General features: G+C 44.9%; 1 protein-coding gene across 1 annotated transcript in view; it reads right to left on the bottom strand.

Annotated features, from left to right (window-relative positions):
• Positions 1 to 21,071, bottom strand: part of LOC138582308 (retinol dehydrogenase 16-like) — a 118,834-nt gene that overhangs the window by 9,076 nt on the left and 88,687 nt on the right. Inside the window, exon 3 of the mRNA XM_069653476.1 lies at positions 1,999 to 2,162. Coding sequence (XP_069509577.1) covers positions 1,999 to 2,162 — 164 coding nt within the window. The remainder of the gene's footprint in view (positions 1 to 1,998; positions 2,163 to 21,071) is intronic.

The following is a 21,071-nucleotide window of genomic DNA, read 5'->3' as shown; positions in this document are numbered from 1 at the left end:
ATTGTGATATGTTAATTTCACTAAATAAATTGAATGTATTTACACAACATTTTCCACTACTTTGCCACTTTACACAGTAAATACATTCGTGGCCAAGGGCCCTTGAAGCTCGAAACACACGTGAGCACTATCTGCTGTATTGTCATAGAATCCACACCAAAAGCAAACTGTGCCCATGGATATGTGCATGGAAATACTCAATAAGACTAATGTGGCGTACACAAAATGACTTCAGCTGCCCAGAAGGGAAACTATACTGGGTATCCCCTCTACGTTCAAGTTATTATGCATTAGCTATCAGCTGAGTAACTCACCGAACCCAGCACCCACCGCTGCCTGGAAATCTCCAGGTATACTGGGGGCGGCACAGCCAGGCCGGGGCTTTTCAGCACTCCCTGTTCTGCCTTTATTCAGTTAGACTGAATTTCTGTGGCAGAAAAGAAGTGCCTAACTGCAATTGTTTTCCAAACAATTCATTCACTTGCTTTGATGCAGGAAAACATGTTCGTCCATATTTCTTCACATGAAAATATAGGCAGGTTCGTTTTAACCCAAACGTAAACACACTTCCCAGTAATGAATGAAGAAAAGTTGTTAACCGTTTTTTTAAAATGCGTGTCTGGTTTCCATAACACTCGCATGTGATGACTAAAGAAAGAAACATGTGTATGTCATTTTCAGATACACTTCATTCAAACATAGATTTTGATGGGTGATTTGGACTGTCAAGCCCATCTCACCGACCGCTGGCCGGCATGTCCCCAACTCGCAGAACTTTACACGGTCCCCAGCTTTACACGGGATCCCTCATTACTATTGCTCGCAGGTGTTTTTAATGTTCTGTTTTGTTTCTACTGGCTTTGTTGGGAGGCAGTTGAATGCATTATGATGCCTTTCTTTGAACAGAGTATGTGTAACTATTACTCATAGCCCTCTCCAGCCAATCCTACAAGAAAATGCATTGCCTTGTACTCCCTGCACATGTTCCTTCGCCTTCCCCTATACTGGGGTGGATTGTTCCACCCTCTTGGGACTTGCACCCTTCAACCTGTGAAATTGCACATTTGGCAATCGCGCCCCTTTGCAACTTAGTGAAAGTAATAATAAAGAACGTATTTAGTGCTGTTTATTATCAGTAGAGGGGGTCTGGCATGTTTGGCAAATATTGAAATGATGGGAGTGTCCCCGTAGGTCAGTATGAGTAATTATGATGCAGGCCCCTAGAGAGACGTTGCCTCTCACTGAGGACGCCCACCAGGGCGGAAGCACCTGCCTGGGGTTCCCTGCGGTGCTAACCTGCCTGGCATTTCTGGGATGGACTGTCCTTGTGGGTGCAGCCAGGCTGACATGCAAATGGTTAGTTCTCCCCTATTATGGTCCAGAGATCTCAAATAACCTCTGTAGTGGGCACTAACCAACAGAACATGTTGTGTAAATGTCTTCCTACCTGTTGTGGATTGTTCTAGAGCCGCCCAGGGTTCAGGAACGATATGGGAGAGCAGTTAGGCAAGGGACATCAGCAACGCTCCTGCGGCGGTGTCTGGGGGTCTCATGTTACTAATAAACCTATCTTGATCGAGTCCTCCTTGCCACCTGCCTCTTCTTTTATAACAGAACCTAGTAAGAGCCCCCCTCATATTTTTGACGATTTTTTTAAAAAAAGCCCTTTGACTAGTTTTAGATATATTGTGTTTTCGTGTACATTTTTGTGTTGTCTTACAATGATTCAGTTTGTGAGAATACATTTAATTTGACCAAAAAAGACAGTTGAATGATTAAATATCTTTGTTTCAATATTTGGTTAGAGCAGTGTTTATTATTTTACACTCTGTGATTGTTGGGCAGGTTCTGAACTATGACAAAGGTTTTGCCCTACAATGAATATTCTCCTTAGACTGACATTTTTGCCCAACCACATTTCTCTCTTCATCTTTTTATCCCAAACGCAGAAAAATATGGAAGCCCCTCCCCGCCACCTAAAATCGGAAAAAATCTTACAGTCTTCAAAGTAGGAATGTCCATAGCTCTGCTGCACCTCCGCGGGGACAGACGCCCAGACTTGCCGGAGGCTTTTCGTAAGAGTCTCTTCGTTCAGAATCTGAGTCTTGAAAAAGTCTGGCTCGATGATGGATACTTTCACCCCGAAAGTAGCGAGATCACGTCTGTCACAGAGATATAAAAGCATCAACAAAAAAAAGTATCACTGTCTTCCAAAGTGTAAGGCTCACTCCAAATTGGTGGGACCTTAGGACTGTAGGCATATACAATATTACATTGTGTTCAAAACAAGATTCATCAGTAGGGATTATTCAAGTTTTCGTTTTTCAATGATTTACATATTTGTTATTGGTTTAAAATCACATGGGCTATCCAACAGTATAGTGGCGTACCATGAGCAGCAGTGCCATTATGGAGCCATTTTAGAATTTCCCCACAAATAACTGTTAGGCAAAGCTTGTATGCAGTACCCTCTGGGAACACTACAAACAACTCTGACTACAGGTATAGGAAACCCAACCTTTGGTATAAGCTTGTACTACACAGTTTTGGTAGCGTGTTGAGCAGCCAGGCTTATCTCAAGAGGGGTCAATGTGAGCCGTAGGGGAGTTACACAGAGATTCACAGTGACAAGTATTCAAATAAACACTTACACTCAAGGTTTCTTGAGTAAACAATTATTAATGTATTTATCAGTCAGTTAGAATAAGCCTTCTTCAGAAGGGAGCAATATAATAGTAACACACAAATACACTACAATACTGTACACTCTTAGTTTCTAAATCAAAAAAGACCGTTTTGGGATGGCCCACAGACACAACCTACACCCTCAGGTGACTTCAATAGCTAGGGTGCTGGTGACATTAAGCCCCGCCCACCTTCTTAGCCCTGCCTCTTCCTTCCTGCTCTTAACTATTAGATCACGTGCGTCTCTCACCCGGGTGTCCGAAGCGAAGGGCAGATGAAGAAAAGGGCCCCCCTTAAGCCTACTGCTGCAGGAGTCTGTCCTGATAAATTCTGGTTTCACCATCACCGTCTTGTGGCCAATACTGGATTTGACTTTTAAGGCCTTCATTGATTCACGGTGCGTCCCCCTTTCTCAACTCTCATGCTGGACTTCTTTTGCATCTTGTACTCATGGTGGCCCAGAATCATGCTGTTCCCATCTTCATCTTGTATCCTGGCTTGCAACATTATGGGCCTCATTACGAGGTAGGAGGTAAGGGACAAACAATGCCGGTAAAGGATTACCGGCATCGTTAACCGCTCCGGGCTATTACGACCCGCCAACCCGCTATTAGCGGCACCGTAAATAACGGTGTCTCTAATGCGGCATGGGCGCGGGCACGCGACCCTACATGCCGGCAATAGCGGCATGGCGTAAACAGGAGAATATCACAAGTCAGGCGGACATGCAAATAGCGGCATGAAGAAGGCGCTAAAAGTGGATACCGGCATGGCGGAAATACCGGCATCGCGAACTGCCCGTAAATGCACACAATCAGCACAGGTGGAGACAATGTTCACTGGGCCAGCACAAAAGGAGCACACCACACCCCTTCCCACACCCATTCACACACCAAAAGGATTCCTTTACTAGTAGCATTAATGGGGCTGGTGGACATGCTTGCATTGCTACACCAGCAACAACAACAACAGGCAGCACAGAGGAGACACAGGAGGAGAAGGAGGGTGAGACAGGCACAGCATGCACCACCAGTGCAGGCAGTCATACCACTGAGGCAGCCCCCAATCCCTCGAATCAGAGCCAGTCCATTCAGCCTAACCCCTGAGCAGATCCACACCCTGTACCGTCTGGACCTGAACACCATCACCACCATTGTGGACATGATACACAACGACATCGTCAGCGTCATAGCCATCCGTACCGCCGTCCCCCCTCTACTTAAGGTGGTGTCTATGCTCCACTTCCTGGCCACAGGCACCTACCAGCACAATGTAGGGCAGATGCATGGCATATCACAACCATTATTCTCACGCACGCTGAACCAAGTGCTTGATGCCCTCCTGGAGCACACAAGCGACCACATATCCCTACCACCGACTGCTCAGGATATCTCCAACACCAAAGTTGGCTTCTATTCACTGGCTGGCATCCCAACTTGCATCGGTGCCCTTGACTGCACCCATGTGGAATTGGTGGTCCCACATGCCATGTAGGCAGTGTACCGCAACCGCAAGCTATACCACTCCATCAACGTGCAAATGGTATGTGACTCAAACAAGATCATCACACATTGCTGTGCCCAATTTCCCGGATCAACCCATGATTCAATGGTTCTGCAGAACTCTACAATACCACGCTACATGGAGCGACATGCAGGACAACGTTCCTGGCTACTCAGTGTGATGTGGGGAGATGATTGGGGGGGGATGCATAATTCACATGGCTGAGATGGGGGGGAGAGATGCATAATTCACCTGGCTAGGATGGGGGGATGCATACTTCACCTGGCTAGGATGGGGGTATGCATACTTCACCTGGCTGAGATGGGGGGTGGAGATGCATACTTCACCTGGCTGAGATGGGGGGGAAGAGATGCATACTTCACCTGGCTGAGATGGGGGGGTGGAGATGCATACTTCACCTGGCTGAGGTGGGGGGGTGGAGATGCATACTTCACCTGGCTGAGATGGGGGGGAAGAGATGCATACTTCACCTGGCGGAGATGAGGGGGGGGGGGTAGAGATGCATACTTCACCTGGCTGAGATGGGGGAGGGGGGAGATGCATACTTAACCTGGCTGAGATGGGGAGGGGAGAGATGCATACTTCACCTGGCTGAGATCGGGGGGAGAGATGCATACTTCACCTGGCTGAGATGGTGGGGGGGAGAGATGCATACTTCACCTGGCTGATATGGGGGGAGAGATGCATACTTCACCTGGCTGAGATTAGGTGAGAGAATGAACAATGCCCATACTCCAATACACTGTGCCCCAAAGCAGGCCAGACTGGACCTGACACCTGAAACCAAAATGCAAGACGTAAGTTGCACAAAAATGCCAACAAGCCAGTACTGCAACCATTATATAGCCATCCACATGTACACTGCACATAATCAGACCGTAGCCCCTGCAACACAATGCAGCGACATGCTGTTAGTATGGCCAATGCAGATGACAGATGAACAGCATCACAACGGACATGCGTCCATTAGTGCGTACAAAGGAATCACATTAAGCCAATATACAGAATTTCACTCGTACACTACCACATAAGTACAGCATGCCAGCATGGGGACATCAAGCGTGGAATGGCAGATCATCAAGAGTCTGGCTTCAACGGTGACAGGGTCAAAGCATGCGATTAACTACACATCACCTAGATCATGGCAACAACTGCCGTGGGCAACCACAGTGCATGAACACTCACAAGGAATAGGACACCCCTGCGTCCACTAGACGATGCTACGCACACCTGTCGATCATGTGACTTCACACATTGCAGTTACTTTGAGCAGCTCAATTCATGCAGGTATATGTGGATGAGAACAGGAAATCAATGCATGCTTTTATGTCATAGGTACAGGTTCCATTTGATGAAATCACATACACATAACCATTGTTGCACCCATGCAGGTGATGCTGGCTATCCCTTGAAGAGGTGGCTCCTTACCCCTGTCCGAAACCCGCAGAACAGGAACGAAGAGGGCTACACTTGTGCACATACCCGTACCCATGTGGTGATCGAGCAGGCATTTGGCCTTTTGAAGGCACGGTTTCACTGCCTCAGCAGGTTGGGTGGGGCACTCCTGTACGGGCAACATCATCATAGCATGTGTCATGCTGCACAATATGTGCATCAGACAGAACGTGCCTCTGTCCCCTGATGTTGAACTGCAACCACCTGACGAGGAGGATGAGGAGGGAGGAGATGGGGCTGCACGTCAGGCAGGTGGCGATGCACAGGAGGGACGTGCTGTGCGCCAGCATCTGATAGACCAATATTTCTAATACACATGGATGAAGAGGGTGCAATGGATGTGGGACTCAGGGCACTGGGTGTTGGGGGGGACATGAACACTGTGCACTGTTCACCAATAAAGCACACATATACAATAATCAATGTCCAGTCATGTGATTGTACTTGACACAACGGGTGTATTAACCATTAAGTAATTAGGAAGTGCATGAACCCTCCACACCAAACACCCTCTCCCACCTCCCCCCACAACTCCCCCAAACTCCCTCTCCCACCTCCCCCCACAACTCCCCCAAACACCCTCTCCCACTTCCCCCCACAACTCCCCTAAACATGGCGTTCAGGTCAGTGCAGCATTAGTGTGCAAGAGTCACCAATGACAGGCTGCCCCTACTTCCCACGTCCTCAGCCATCATTGGGTGGTTGCAAGTCTGGCCGACGCAAGGTCCGCGTGGACCTGCGCAGGGGGCTGGTCTGCCTGGAGCTGGCAGAGGAGGAGGTGCTTGGATGCTCCAGTCCCTGTGCGGAACGTTGGCTCTCCATTGCATCCGCAATGCGGCTGAGGACCTGCCTCAAGCTGCCAATTCATCGCAAATGCGTGTTGTACTTGTTTCAATAGCAATATTTTATGTCCTTGGCATATTCCCGATACTCCTCCCTCGCCAGGGCACCCTCGCTCAGGTGCTGTCCAACCAGCGCAGTGAGCTCCTCCTGGCGCTGTTGGATGAGGCTGATTCCCTGGTCTCTATCCCTGCCTTTGGTTGGTCTTGGCGCAGCTTGCGGCATGTGTCCGCCACCAGGTGAGCTGTCCATGGAACTCCATCTCCCTGCCAATGATCCACCATCAGACAGCTCATGGCCGCTGGCATTGGATGTGAGGCATGGGCTGTGGTGGGCTGACAGCTGTGGGCTGGGTGTGCGCTGTCCTACGGGTGTATGGCATGGTTCCTCTACATCCGATGGGGTGCTGTGGCAGCTGCTTCTCCAACCGAGCTGTTGGCAGCGGACAGTGAGCCTTCTGCCACTGGCTCCTGTGTGGTGGGACGGGCTGGTGTGGGTGCCATTACATTGTCGGTCGCCCTTTCACGCCTTGGTGACGTATCGACATGAGTGGCTTTGGGCCTCTGCTACGGTTCAAGTCTGCCAGTGCCCCTTGATGTGCTGGGCCTGGTGACTCCTTCCATGCCCCTGGCCTTTTTCATCAGTGTTGGGGCCTGCGCTGCAGAGTCATGGTCCTCACTGTCAGATTGTGAGCCTATGGGGGACCAAGAGAGGAACAGCATCGGTGATGGTTCAACGTGCATCATGCATATGTTGTAATCGCTGCAGTTCTGAGCATTTGGACTTTGAGTTGTGACATACAGGTTGGTTGCCATATTGGTCGGTCACACAGGCATACGTCTGGGTGACACATGTATGAGGGGATGCGTGCATGGGGATGTGATGGGGATGTGCACAGCATATGGGCAGGGTTGTGTTCATGTGTGTGTGATGCACCATGCATTGGCTGATTTCAGTGTCACATTTGGGGGACAACGTCATGCTTTTGTGTGGACACTCACCTCCATCTGCTGATGACGGCACACTGCGCTCCATTTCCCCCACTTCCTCGATTGTCTCAATGCCAATGGTGCTGGCACATGTCTCTTCCCAGTGTGTCATCTTGATGGTGAAGCCTCCTCCGCCGCCTGTCCCCATGCCCTGGCTCCTATTGGTTGCAAGTATGCTCCGGAAACGGAGGCGCAGGTCATCCCAGCGCTTGCGCACGTCCTTTACAGTGCAGGGGGTGGAGCCCACCGAACTGACTCTGCAATTGTATTTTTCTCTCCCTTCTTGCTTCTCTGCTCTTTTTGACTGCTTATGCTCTGTTCTCTCCTCCTCTCCATTTCTCCCTTTTCCTCCTCCCCTTACTTTCTTCTATGCACTTACTCTATCAGAATTGTGCCATGATTTAACGTGATAGCAACCTCGTCTCTTCCCCCCCTCCCCTTACTAGTTGTTTCCTCCCCACGCCCCCTTCAGCACTATCTGAAATGTCGTCATGCCTAGTATAATAGTCGCTTATTTTGTTCCTCCCCTACCTTTCTGCACCCCTCTGCCCCACCTTCTGTTTTTCTCCGGCTCTACCAGAAATGTCATCAGGCCTAGTACGGTAGTCGCCTGTCTGTTTCCATTTCCTTCCCACTCTCCCCCTCCCTTCCTTATCTATGTTTTAGCTCTTGCACGATGTGAAATGTCATCAGGCCGAGTACAATAGTTAATTTCACAACCTTACTGTTCACGGCCTGTAAGAATGTCATAGCATTTTCCCTTGTTCCCTCCCTTGCCTTGAAGCGCTTTGAAACACATTGTGTATAAGCGCTATATAAATAACCTATCATATCATATCATTAATATCTTACTGTTTGCATTTAGAGTACTGTTATAAGTTGGTAAAAGGAAAAGATTATTAGAACAACAAGAGACTACACATATTCTTAAACAGGCAAATACTTTTGGAGCCCCACAGCAGAGTCATTTAGTATAACATGCTAGGCCAAAGTCAATGGGCAAAAGTCTTATATAGGATGAAGCACTTCTAGAAAACTCTTTGCACAATGTTTTAGAAGTCTTTGAAGTAAAGAAGAATCAAATGTAGGGCCACAAACCGTTAGACTTGTGAGTAGTGGAAGATGCAAGCAACTCTACAGCAAGAGGTAATTTCTCTCAGACTTTGTACAGTACCTTTCAAATGAAGAAAAGATGCAGCAGATGACTTCTGTTCCAGTGCAGCTCCACAGATCTCACTCTTCCTGGGCCTCAGTCGTGGGGACAAGAGGGAGAACTTCTTGGGACTCCTGCACTGCAATGGGGCGGTCACCGCTCACAACCGGCATTCTTCAAATCAGTGGCTGTTCAGTGTTTCTTGGCTGTCAAGATGGACTTTCCTTGCATTTGGGATCCCACACTCTGTTGAGGGGGCTCCTGCTCAGCCATTCCTGCTTCCTGGGAGTCCGGAGGATCTTCCTAAAGCTCTAGCTTAAAAGCAATGCACACAATCTGGTGTTCCTCTCCCTGACTATACGGTTTCCAGCAGCAACTCTGTGGAAATTCAACCTGCTCCGAGAAGGATGACCAGGTGGCTTACTTTGAAGTTGATTGGTCCCTCCAACTCAAGGGGAGAAGTCGTCCTTGCAGGGGCTTCTCTGTCGATACAAATTTGGAGTTTCAGCACAGCAGCAGGGCTTCACTGGGCAAACCAACGGTCCAGGAGTTGCAGCAGGCATCCTCTTCTAGTTCTTCTTAGGTTCCTTTGTCCAGTGGTCGACTCTGCCTTCCAAGCCAAAAGCCTCGCCTTTTATTCAGTTCTCTCCCATTCATTCCAGCCTAGCTGTCAATCACCCAGCAGGGTGCTTGTCCTTGCTGGACAGTCGTCTGGCCAATCACCACAGAGGGCATTTGGGTTTCCTAGGAGACTAAGCACAGGGCGTTTCAGGCACTTCCCTCACTTCCTGCCTACCCCAGACACCCTGGAGCCAGAGGCGGGCTTCACTCGTGAATCCCGCCAAAGGCAAAGAGAACAATGGGAGCAAACCTGATTTGGCGCGCAGAGTAAATCTCAAGAAGGACCTTTGCACAAACAAATGGCGAAAAAGGAGATTGGGGCCATTTTGACAAAAATGGCACCCATGGGTGCTTTACTGCAGCTGCGAACACAGCCCGCGGTAAATGCACACCATGGTAGTTAAAACTAAGCCACTGCTGCCAGCCATTCAGTGAGAAAAGGGTAACATAAAATTGTTACATGAGAAGCTAGACAAAGAGGATACTAGGTAACCCCTCCCGCACCCTATTGTAAGATAGTGTGTGCTGGGTCTAGAAAGTTACAAATGTAAGTAAAGTCAATTTCACTTCACTGCTCTGGGAAACAGTAGTTTATCCCAGAGAAGGTATTTAAACCTTTGGGAAATCTGAAAAACTACCCTGTGTCACTGCACTGAAGGTGCTGTGTGACACAATTTAAAAGATGATGCCTATGGAGTTTGTCAGACTCACAAACCAAAAGAAACGCAAAGCTCAGAAATCACATTAAAATACATGAGAGAGTGGGAAAAGGGGTCTCACTCTCTACAGGTTAAAAAAATCAAGTCCTCAAAATCCAGCAAAGTTGCTGAGCGTCTCTAAGGTGGAGGGAATTAGCACATTTCTGAGAATTCTCCCTAACACTAAAGCAGATGCTTGGCTTTCAAGTGTAATTCCCACTAGGGATACAGGAAAGTGAGAAGACTAAGCTAACCATCACTTTTGTAGACAGATATTGCGATAATGGTGGCACTCCTATTGTCTGGGTGAAACATCGGCTCAATCGTGGTAGATCACACCAGCTCATATTCGTATGGAACGTGTAGAGGAGGGGGGGCTGGGGACAGAGATACTTCCACTTGCTCTTGGGATGGATCCTCTTGGGATGGAAGATTGCACTTTTATAGCAGTAAAAGGTAGCAATGTTTCCACGAGTTCAACAGCTTTCCAAGCTATTTATCTGTGTAATTTACAGACCCATTCCTGCCTGGATTGCTACTAGTAGTTTGTGCTTGGTTTTTCCTATTTTAGGAAAAACCAAGGAAAACTAGAAGATTATACTTTGAACCAAACATGAAACGATCCTCTCAATGTATTGTGACATATATGTTTCACGACGGAGCCGCAACACCCTTCACCGTCCGCAATCCACCTCCTTCCGGACCTGCTCCGTCAATTTTTATCAAAACACAGAAACATCAACAGAGGTCACTGAGCATACCCCTAGCCTGAGTTGCATTGTGCACTGGGCTTGAACATTATGACAACATATGTTAGTATACCCAATTCAGTATGCACTGAGAGCACTGACAATGAACCACTACCTGAAGTTCAGTTACATACTAGTATTTTACTTTTGAGATCTCCATAGAGCTATCACAATGCACGATATGCACCACTATACTGATTTGCAGCATACAGTAAACTCGATGAAAGGCACTCCTATAATGACCCACGACATTCCTCAATATCTGTATAGTGAACTAGTTGTGTAGCTTTCACCCCTAACCTCTATTTTGATCTGCGCCATAGACATTCAACTACTGAACTATCCATCGAGCTCCCAAAATGAAATTTTAAATTGACCAGCTCCATGAACAACCATCCCTGTATTGAGGGCTACACGGATCTCCTAGGATGCACACTTTCCATGCAAACTGAACAAAGAGCACTGAGACCTCCATGATGCTCTTAAAATTCCTCTCCACTCACGTTTGGTATGCACTGGTTTACCAATACTAAACAATTCTCTCAAAGCACCTCTGATCTGATTATTTTTTTATTGTAACATTTAGTTTAAATCAAACTTTTGCCACAACAAATTTCTTATCATTTCATTAAAAAGGAAAAACAACTTCCTTAACAATTCACAACTTAGACTTTAGGACATCATTTTAATGATTGATCACAATGCACACCTAATCTGTTAAACAGGTATATGATAACCATTTCGTTTCATTTTTTTGCTTATTCCAAAATGTTATCCAGGAAGTTTATTACTGAGCTTGTCAAATGCACAGAACTTCCACCTACAATCCTGAGCCACCATTCGTCTATGTTGCCACCTACTGGAGCAAATTGATTTAGGTGGGCTGACCATTGGCTCTTAAGTGCTGTGCATTCTGTTATTAAATGTTTAAGTGATTCTATACTAGCCGTACAGAATCTACAACTGTTGTCATCTGATGTTTCCATATGACGTCCCACTATCATTTGCTTCGTTTTATAAGCATTTAAACGCAGTCTTAGAAACACGTTTCGATGGTGACGAGATGGAAATTTTTGCAGATATTGAGGCATGCTGTCTAGCTGGTTCATTACAAGTCCAAAATCCAAAGCAGTCGAAAGTTTTTTTTATTTTTGGACAAGTTTTGAATCCAAAACCATTTTTTTATTTTCTTTTTTGCGTTTTGAGGCTGATCTAACAGATTGCTATCTGTGTATCGGCAGCTTTCAGGACTGCCTCCAACTTTTGCGTCCAGATCTTGAGTAATCCAGTGTATATTATGTTGTCTCTTGGCGCTAGTATCTTGTATGCGGGTTCTGGATTGGCAACTAGCATTTTTCGTAAGATCACAAGGGATTTCCAGACGACAGAACCGTATAGTTCTTCTAATACAAGTTCATGCCTGATTATTATGATTGATATATATTTAGGTAGTCTTAATACTCGCCACCAGAAAATTCCCTCTAGTTGTGCCCACATTTTGTGATCTAAGTTCCATCCTGTTTCTGCTCCAAATATAATTGCAAGGACTACTTTTTGCACATAGAACTGTCGAACAGGGATTAGACTGAACTTTCCAAATAGAGTGTGGATTCTTGCTCCTTGTAGGGAGAACGTTTCCATTCGTTGGAACAGATATTGTGCCCAGTTTCTTTCTCAAATCGACCTGTTTATCACTACTCCCAGTAGCGTATTTCAGCCACTACCTCAATTTCCTCATTATCGATCTTCCACTTAAAGTTTCGATTCATTTTTCCTTTTGCCGGTCCAAACTTCATGATTTTGGTCTTTTTTACATTGATTCTCAGATCGTTTTCCACCATATATTTTTGTAATCCTGATAGAAGTCGCTGTAGCCCTATTTGAGTAGAGTCAATCAGAACCAGATCGTCGGCATAAGTTGCACAGCAGATTTTATGACCATTTATTTTCGGAGAGAAGCATTTTATCTTTGTAAGAGCATCGGGGATATCGACGATGAACAGCTTAAACAAGACTGCAGCTAAGGGACAACCTTGTTTTACCCCTTAGTTCATATCTATCACTTCTGTTAAATCGCTATTTCCATTTATCCTGACACGAATCAATGTTTTTGAGTGGAAGGCCATTATTGGTTGTAAAATGTTTTCTGGGCAGCCCCAGTTCATAAGTTACCTCCATAGTAGTTCTCAGTTTACTGTATCAAAAGCCTGTTGCATGTCCACAAAGGCGAGGAATAGATTTGAGCTCTTCTCTAGGGCTTCCAATTTCAACAAATTAATAATTGTCAGGTTGATCTCCGTCCTGACTCCTTTTGTGAGACGTGTCTGTCGACAATCTGAGATTCCTTTGTTGGTTGCCCACGTTGTTAATTTTTGTTGGAGGAAGGTCGCCATTATCTTTCCAATAGTATCAAGAAGGGCGATCGGCCTATAGTTGACTGGATCAGCCCGATCGCCCTTCTTGAAAACTGGCACAACAATCGCCTCAGTCCAGGAGGCTGGTAGTGACTTTTGTTTAGCAATTCTGCTGAACAGCATGGCTATGAAAATGGACCATTCATTTTTATGTGCTTTTAGCATCACATTAGAAATGCCGTCAGGCCCTGCAGCTCTACAATTTTTCAGCTTAGAAATAGCGATTTGTATTGTCTTCTTCGTTTTCCGATACTTCCCATCGCTTTACCTCAGTATTCAATATTGTTGTTGTTCCGAGGTGAGTTTCCAAGAATACGCCTTCAAAATGGTTTTGCCAGGCACCCTCGGAGACCCCATTTGCTAACATATCCGTTTGATTAGCATTATCGTGATTTAGAATGTGCCAGATCTCCCTCGAGTTGTTGGATTTAATTAATGATAGCATCATCTCTCTGCGTTCTTGATCTCTCGTACAGGAAAACGTTTTTTGCCAATTACGGTACTTTTGTCGACGTTGTTTGATATGTGATGCAGCGTTCTCTCCCATATTTCGTTTTAACTCTCTTATGTCTTTATTAAGCAGTTTCTTCTGATCTTTTACAGCTCTACTCCATTCATGCATGTGTGTTTTTGTGTTTTGTACATTCACACATATTTTGATAAGGCCATAGGGCAACATAATTTGTCGAATTATGTGTTGTGTAGGATAAAAATCGATATTCCTCTATTAGACCTGTTATTTGTTTCTCTTTTAGGCGTAGCCGATTTCGCCCTTGATTTGCTTCCACAGTTTGTTTACAGGTCACTACTACCGATTTCTGGCTTAATGGCCATGACATTTCCAAGACATCATGATCGCTACGTACAGTCTGCACAATTCGTAACTTTAGGATCTTATTCCATAAGTTTTTTGATGTCCATATATAGTCAAGGATCTTTTCATGGCCAAAATCTCGCCTGGTGAACTTCGGTGGCATATCACCAGTTACATGTCCGTTGACCATGTCGCAATCTCTTGTGTCCATTTCGTTGTCCCATCGAACTCTCCTTGCAGTTGTGTTCTGTGTTTCCTTAGTTGTAGAGGAGATTAGCTTCATATCGTCATTGAACCATGTTAGGTTCATGTCACCACATATGATGATCGATATTTCTTGATGTTTCTTTTGATTTTGATCAATTATGGTCGTTATTGATGAGATAAAATTCTCAGTTGTGATCTTCGCTGGATTCCAGTACATGTTAATTAATAACAGGTATTGTGTTTTCATAAGTTGTTCATTTGCTTTTTGAATTAGGGTCGCCTGAACAAAGCTATTTGAATTTTCTTTTTCACATACTTCCCAAGTGGTTCCATTTTTCACCATTGTGATTAAGCCTGAAAAAGGGTGACCCTGGACATTTTTCTCCGCTGGATTAAGCAATGTCAGGTACCCATCTTTTATAGGTGGAATCCGCAACCATGTCTCTTGTAAGCAAATTAGAACATTTTCAGTCAGACATACTGGAAAATCATCAAATAGGTGTTGGAACCCTCTCGTGTTCCATGATATTAATGTGACAAGTCCATCTTGGTTGTGATTGCCTAGCTAATGCTTTCTCATTCTTGTTTCCATGTTACTTACTTGCAGTGGACCAGATTGACCAGCTTTTAGCTGTTTCCTTAATGTGTCTCGGCGCTGTTCATCAGTTTCTTTTTCTTTTGTATTCCTATTTTGACCTGTAGGACTTTTCGGTATTGGTAGTTCTTCTTCTGAAATCTTAAATCCCAAAAACAATAATTCATCTTTTGCAGCCATGATGGTTTTTCGTACTGCTTTTGATTTTATATGCAGTAAGACTTGGTCTGCTCGTTCTTCTGAAATGTATTCCACTATGCCAATGTCTTGTGTGGTCACCGTTCTTAGTATTGGTACTGAATGCAATAATCGAATTACATTGCCTCTATTTAGGTTTACATCATTTTCATCTTGGAATATGTATTCAATCCGTATTTTCCCTTGCAACATTTTATTTTCAGTCAACTTTCGTTTTTCCACAGCAAGTAATTTATTTTCTTATTGTGGTCGAGTAAGCTTTGGATTTAATCTCACATGATTTTTGCACACTGTGTCCCGCTCTGGACTTTCTTTAATTTCAAATAGATTTAGCTGCTTTGCTGTGGTTCGCAGATGTCTTTGAGATTCACCTTTTTTTGCTAATTTTTCCATTGGTTGTATTAAAGTTTGCTTTACGGATCTTTCTTTTGAATCCTTCTTATTTAGCTGACTAATTTCATCAATTTCTTTGAGTTCTGACGTATTGTCATCTCCAAAGTCATCAGAGTATGTTGACAGATCACAAAGATCCACCGAAGATATTACTGTTTGGATAGAGTCATTATCTGAATCCAATCTCATTCTTTTTTTGGGATTTTTTGTGTATGATTTGACTGTTACTCCAGCAATATATATGAGAGTTTATTCTTTTTTCGTGTCTTTATGTTGTCCCTGTTTTTCTCTTACAAAGAGACTTTGTTTGACTGGAGTAGGCAAATTTCGTATAAACTTTCGCAAGCTACTTGATTGTTTTTTTGCTAATGCCAGATTTTTCTTTTTCTCCGTTTTTTTTTTTGCCGGGCACTGCTTGTCAGCCTTAGATTGAGCAGTTTTGGCGTCGCTTACAATGTTTTTCGCTACACCACCAAAAATTCCATATGTCAGTTTGTCTGTGGAACAGTGTGGTTTTCCCAATGGTTTTTCGACATTTTCCTCGTCAACTGTCGCAATATTTATTTTTCTTGGGTGAGGATTTACCTCGGATTCGTTTGTGTCAACAGAGGGCGTTTTGTTGTCACCCACCTGACCCATCTGATTTGCTCCAGTTGACAATTCAGCGTTCTCATGAGGCCTACTGCCTTGTGTCTCTGTCGGTTGACTCGAGGTGGCTGGAGCATCGTCTCCTTCTGATGTTTTTGGCATGCTACCACCATCGCTGCCTACAGCAGCCTGTGTTGCCACGTTTTTTTTAAGTGCCTGCGGACTTGTGGAATCTAAGGACTTGCTGTTTGCATCTGGTCTCCCTTGCATTAAACTGCCCATCAGTACTTCCATTAAGGTATTTTTATCGAAGTTGTCTTTTTTGATTTGTTCGCTTAGCTCAACGTGCCAAGACATAGTTTTGGAAGCTTCGTTTTCGAAATATTGTTGCATTTGCACTTTCCATTTTAGTGATTTTTTCATTTAAATGACTAATTTGTGCGCTATTGTATTGTTTTGTAATTCCTCATGGAGTGATTTGTAAAGTTTTACGAATGGAATCAGTGCCAAAGACGTTGCGGCCAATACATTATTAATTATTATGGATTTGAATTGCGGCCGCGGTTGACAAATTTGATTTAAATGACTGCTCATTTTCCAAATCATTTTGTTGTATGTCATTGATCCCTCTTGTCAAGCCTCTTCCATCTCGTTTAAGCTCTCCTGTAGCCGTCCGCAGCGTTGGCCTAACATCATCTGACGAGGAGGCCGGGTCTGGCATTGAACAGCTTACCATCGGCTGCATAGTATTTCTGGATCCCTTTCTTGCTTCCTGGAATAAAGTCAATTTGTCATTTGGCAAATTTGCAGGAGAGGCGTGAATTTGTTTTCTAAACAATGATTTGTCCATGTTAGTTTCAAAAGACGCTAGCTGACCATGTGATTCTGGACTTGTTTGTAGATTTGAATTTTCTTTGTTCTTCGCGTAAGTTTGAGGAGATTCAGAGGGTGCATGTCTGTCTTTTGTCTTATTGGTTGCTATGAAGCTTTCCGCTAATTTGCTCTTCATAGCTTCAAAATCAGCTTTTAAGTGCTCTGTTAATCGAGCCTCGCGGCCTGCAAAGTCAAATCCACTAGTGGGCGTACTGCCATTTAGCGCTAGGCATTCATTGTTGTTTTGGACATTATGGCTTTTGCACAAGCTTGATTGTCCTTTTGCCTGCCTTAATCCTGTATTTGCCATGTTTCCATTACTTTCTTCTGTCGGTTCCTTGTTTGTTGTTGCGGCAATAATTTTGTTGCTTTTTTGTCCAAGGTCTGAAGAAGTTTTATTCAAGTTCCTGCCCACATTCAAGTCTTTAGTTCTTCCTTCTACGGGTGGGTATGTAAATCTCAATAAATTTGCTTCTCTCGATAAGCTTGGGACCTCAAGTTGCAATAGCTCAATGTCTGTTACATCGAATGGAGAATCGAAAACAGCCGTGTTGATTTCAATCTCTTTTCCTCTTGTAACCATCATGTACATTTCTATTTGAATTTGGATTTAAGCAGGGAGCACTGTTTATATTAGACTTTTCATTTCTTGTGGGGTTGTTAGAATCACCCTCAAGAAAAATCACTCAGTTTTTCTGTGCACCCTCGCTTCCATCAATATTTTGCTTGTCTCCTGTGGGTGCCACTGCTGCCACGCATTCCTCTGTGACCCCTATTAAGGACATTGGAGCCAAGTCGAACGGTGTTCCTGAGAGGTGTTTACTTGCAAGTTGCGCTAGTGAAGGGAAAGCTGAGGGATTGTTACTCCTTGATTGCAATGTATGATCAGTATAATCGGTGTGTGTCGCAGCAGCCAGCAGTTTTTTTTGCTTTTGACACAACCAGTTGTAACCCTCTAGAGTACTTTAATTTAGATCGTGTCAGGGGGCCTGCCTTGGAAATAGTTTTGCTTCTTACCTGCTGCACTGTCAAGGGATCAGGCTGGCTTCACTCCCGGCGTAATTAGGGGGACACACCACGCGCCAAAGCCGCCAAACAGCTAAACAGGTCCACAAAGCCCTTCTGCCACAGGGCTTACGTCGCAAGGGCTGATCAGATGTTCTGATAAGCCCGGCAGAATATCACGTGACTTACGCGTCACTGAAGGGGAATCCTCGTAGTATTGAAGCGATTAAAGCAACAGCGTCCTTTTCACCTTTCGCTTTTCGCTTTGTTCTTGCAGGCAGCTGGATAAGGGGAGGGGCGGGAGTTCAGCTTCTTCTCCCCGATCCAATAACAACAATCCACTGGAATAAAGTAAATAGTTCTGCCGCCACAGCTAAACAGGTCCACACAGCCCTTCTGCCACAGGGCTTATTATGGGTGCAGTTTGGTATCCAAAGAGGCCTGGCGATGCACATCTTTCCTGACCTGCAATATGCACTTGTATCCCAGTACTTAAGCATCTACAAAGCTTTCACACTGGACTTCTAGCCTCATTAACATTGTGGACAAGTTTTTTTTAATGTATTTATTTATTTATTTAAATTTATAAAGCACACAACAGCCCTGAGGCATCGTGGCGCTGTTACAGGATATTCACTTAGATACAGCTTAAAAACAAATTGAAAGCGTTACGGAGGTTAACAACAATACTGAAGTGTGAATGTTCCATGGTTAAAGGGGAACACATTCAGGTACTGTCTAGTTGAATAACCTAGGTTTTAGAGCCTTTCTGAATACCATGAGAGAGTTTTCCGTTCTGAGTTTGGGTGGTAGGGCATTCCAGGATTTTGGTGCTAACACTTGGAAGCTAGTACCGCCGGCTTTGGCTCTGTTGAAAGCAGGGACTGAGAGTTGGTGTGAGTATTGGTCTCGTTTTGGTCTTTGCGAAGGCACCTGATGTATTTGTTCCACTAGATATGAGGGGGCAGACTGAGCAAGGCATCTGCGTGTGATGGGGAGAGCCTTGAACAGTATGCACGCTTTGATCGGGAGCCAGTGGGCGTCTCGTCTAGCCTGACAGATATGCTCTCTCCTAGGGATACTTAGAGCAGCTCTGAGAGCATTGTTTTGCATTATTTGCAATTAGTTAAGGTTGTCGGATGATGTACCTAGGAGAAGGACATTACAGTAATCCAATTTCGCGCCAATAGTAGCGATAGATGAGGTTTAACTGCATTAATCATTTTTGTCGTGAGAGCTGCTGAAGATGAAATGGCGCTGACTTGTCTTTCCATTGACAAGGTGGAACCAAGGTATACACCCCGGATTTTACTGCAGCAGAGACTGTGATTACCGTAATCTCAATGCTAAAGGAGCTGCATTTGTTGTCTAGTTTTTTCAGGGACTCTTTCGGGCCTACCAATAGGATTTCTGTTTTTTCCCTATTGAGACACAGGCCATTAGCTGCCATCCAAGCCTGGATGAGTGAATATGTCTTCTGGAGAGTGTTGAGATCTTGCTCATAGTCACCAGTTAGCAGAAGCAGAAATTGTGTATCGTCGGCATAGTTGGTAAATGCTATGCCAAACTCTTCTAAGTCATTAAACAGGGGTCGAGTGAAGATATTATAGAGAGTAGGGGATGTGCAAGACCCCTGTGGTACTCCACAACCAATAGGGGATGGAGTGGCTGATGCCTGGTCAGAGAAGACACTCATGGCTCGACGCTCCAGGAAGGACATTATCCAGGTAGTGGCTTTGTAGGAAAAGTGAGCGGTATCCGTAAGGTGTTTGCACAAGATCTTGTGGTCGACCAGGTCGAAGGCAGCCGAGAGATTGAGGAGTAGGAGAAGCGAGGACTTGCCATTGTCTATGGTCTCAAATAGCTGATTCTTAAGGTCTAGCAGAGCTGACTCTGTGCTTTGAGGAGGACGAAAGCCAGATTGTCTTTTCCCGAGGATATTGTGCGCTTCTAGGTAGGACTGGATCTTCAAGTACGCAGCCTTGTCCAGAATTTTCAACAAGAATGGAACGGTAGTGATTGGTCTATAGTTATTGCTAGAGTCTGCATCAAGGTTAGGTTTCATTAGCAGCGGCCAAACCCAGGCTTCCTTGAGCGAAGGTGGGACGATACCAGAAGCAAAGAAGGCATTATTAAAGGCTGTGACGAAAGGAGCAAGTGCTACCGCACAGTCTTTAACTAGGCTGGCTGGGCATATGTCACCCTTACAGAACAATGGTTTGATATGCTCCATAATCAGGAGGACTTCTGGTATGGTTACTTCCTTAAAGAGAAAGGGTTTTGTTTGTTTTTTGCCCTGTGAGCCATTTGAGGCTGGGCCACTGGCAGTGGGCTTTGAGTGGGGGGGTGTTGAATTGAGTCTTAATTTTTTCCTGAAGTGTTTTGATTTTGTCTAGCATGGCATGTTGAATGTTATTAGACCATGTTTTGTCTTTCACAGTTTGTTGTGTTGTGGTGGGGGGAACGGCCAGTTCATTAAAGATAGCAAACAACTCTTTGGACTGGGAATTAGCTTTCTCAATTCTAAGGTTGTATGCAGTTGCTTTGGCTGTGGGGATAGCCTCTTTTTATTGTTTGGCAACTGTCAGGTAGGTATCTCATGAGGAAACGGAGGGACATGATTGCCATTCGGTCAGTGCTGCCCGTTTGGAGGCTCGTATGTCCAGAATTTCTTGGGTGAACCATGAGTTAGCATGTTTGATATGCTTGGCTCTTTTTTCTCCAGTGGGGCCACGGCGTCTACTGCTTCTTTAAGAATGACGTTATAGAGCTCTACTAGTTCTATCGGGTTTTTTGAGAGTGGATGTGCTAGAGCTGAGGCTTCAAGGAGGGGAAGAATTCTGTCTTTGGTGAGTAGTTTTTTTGACCTGGCCATAGCAGAGGGCACAGATGGGCTATGTTTACCTCTAATTCTAGAAGGTATGAGGAAGTGCAATAGATGATGATCGGTCCAGGGGCGTGGAGTGTTGGAACTGATGTCAGCAGCACAATTGTGAGCAACTATCCAGTCCAATATGCAACCTTTGATGTGAGTCAGGTTGTTAACTAGTTGGATAAAGCCTAGGTCAAGCAGAGCTTTGGCAAAGGCCTTGCCTTTCTTATCTTTAGGATCTTTGAAGCCAAGATTTAGATCTCCTAAGAGGATGGCTCTTGTATTGGTTTTTAGATTGTCACCCAGGAGGTGTGTGATGTTAGCTTGGAAATCGAGAAGGGGGCCCGGAGGGCGGTAGACTATATGTAATGTTATCATGTCGTTAGGTGAGAAGGATA

Source organism: Ambystoma mexicanum, chromosome 3q (assembly GCF_040938575.1).
Source record: "Ambystoma mexicanum isolate Mex_15411 chromosome 3q, UKY_AmexF1_1, whole genome shotgun sequence".
Lineage (NCBI taxonomy): Eukaryota > Metazoa > Chordata > Amphibia > Caudata > Ambystomatidae > Ambystoma > Ambystoma mexicanum.
Note: the sequence above shows the minus strand (reverse complement) of the source record. Positions and strands in the feature narration are given on the sequence as shown.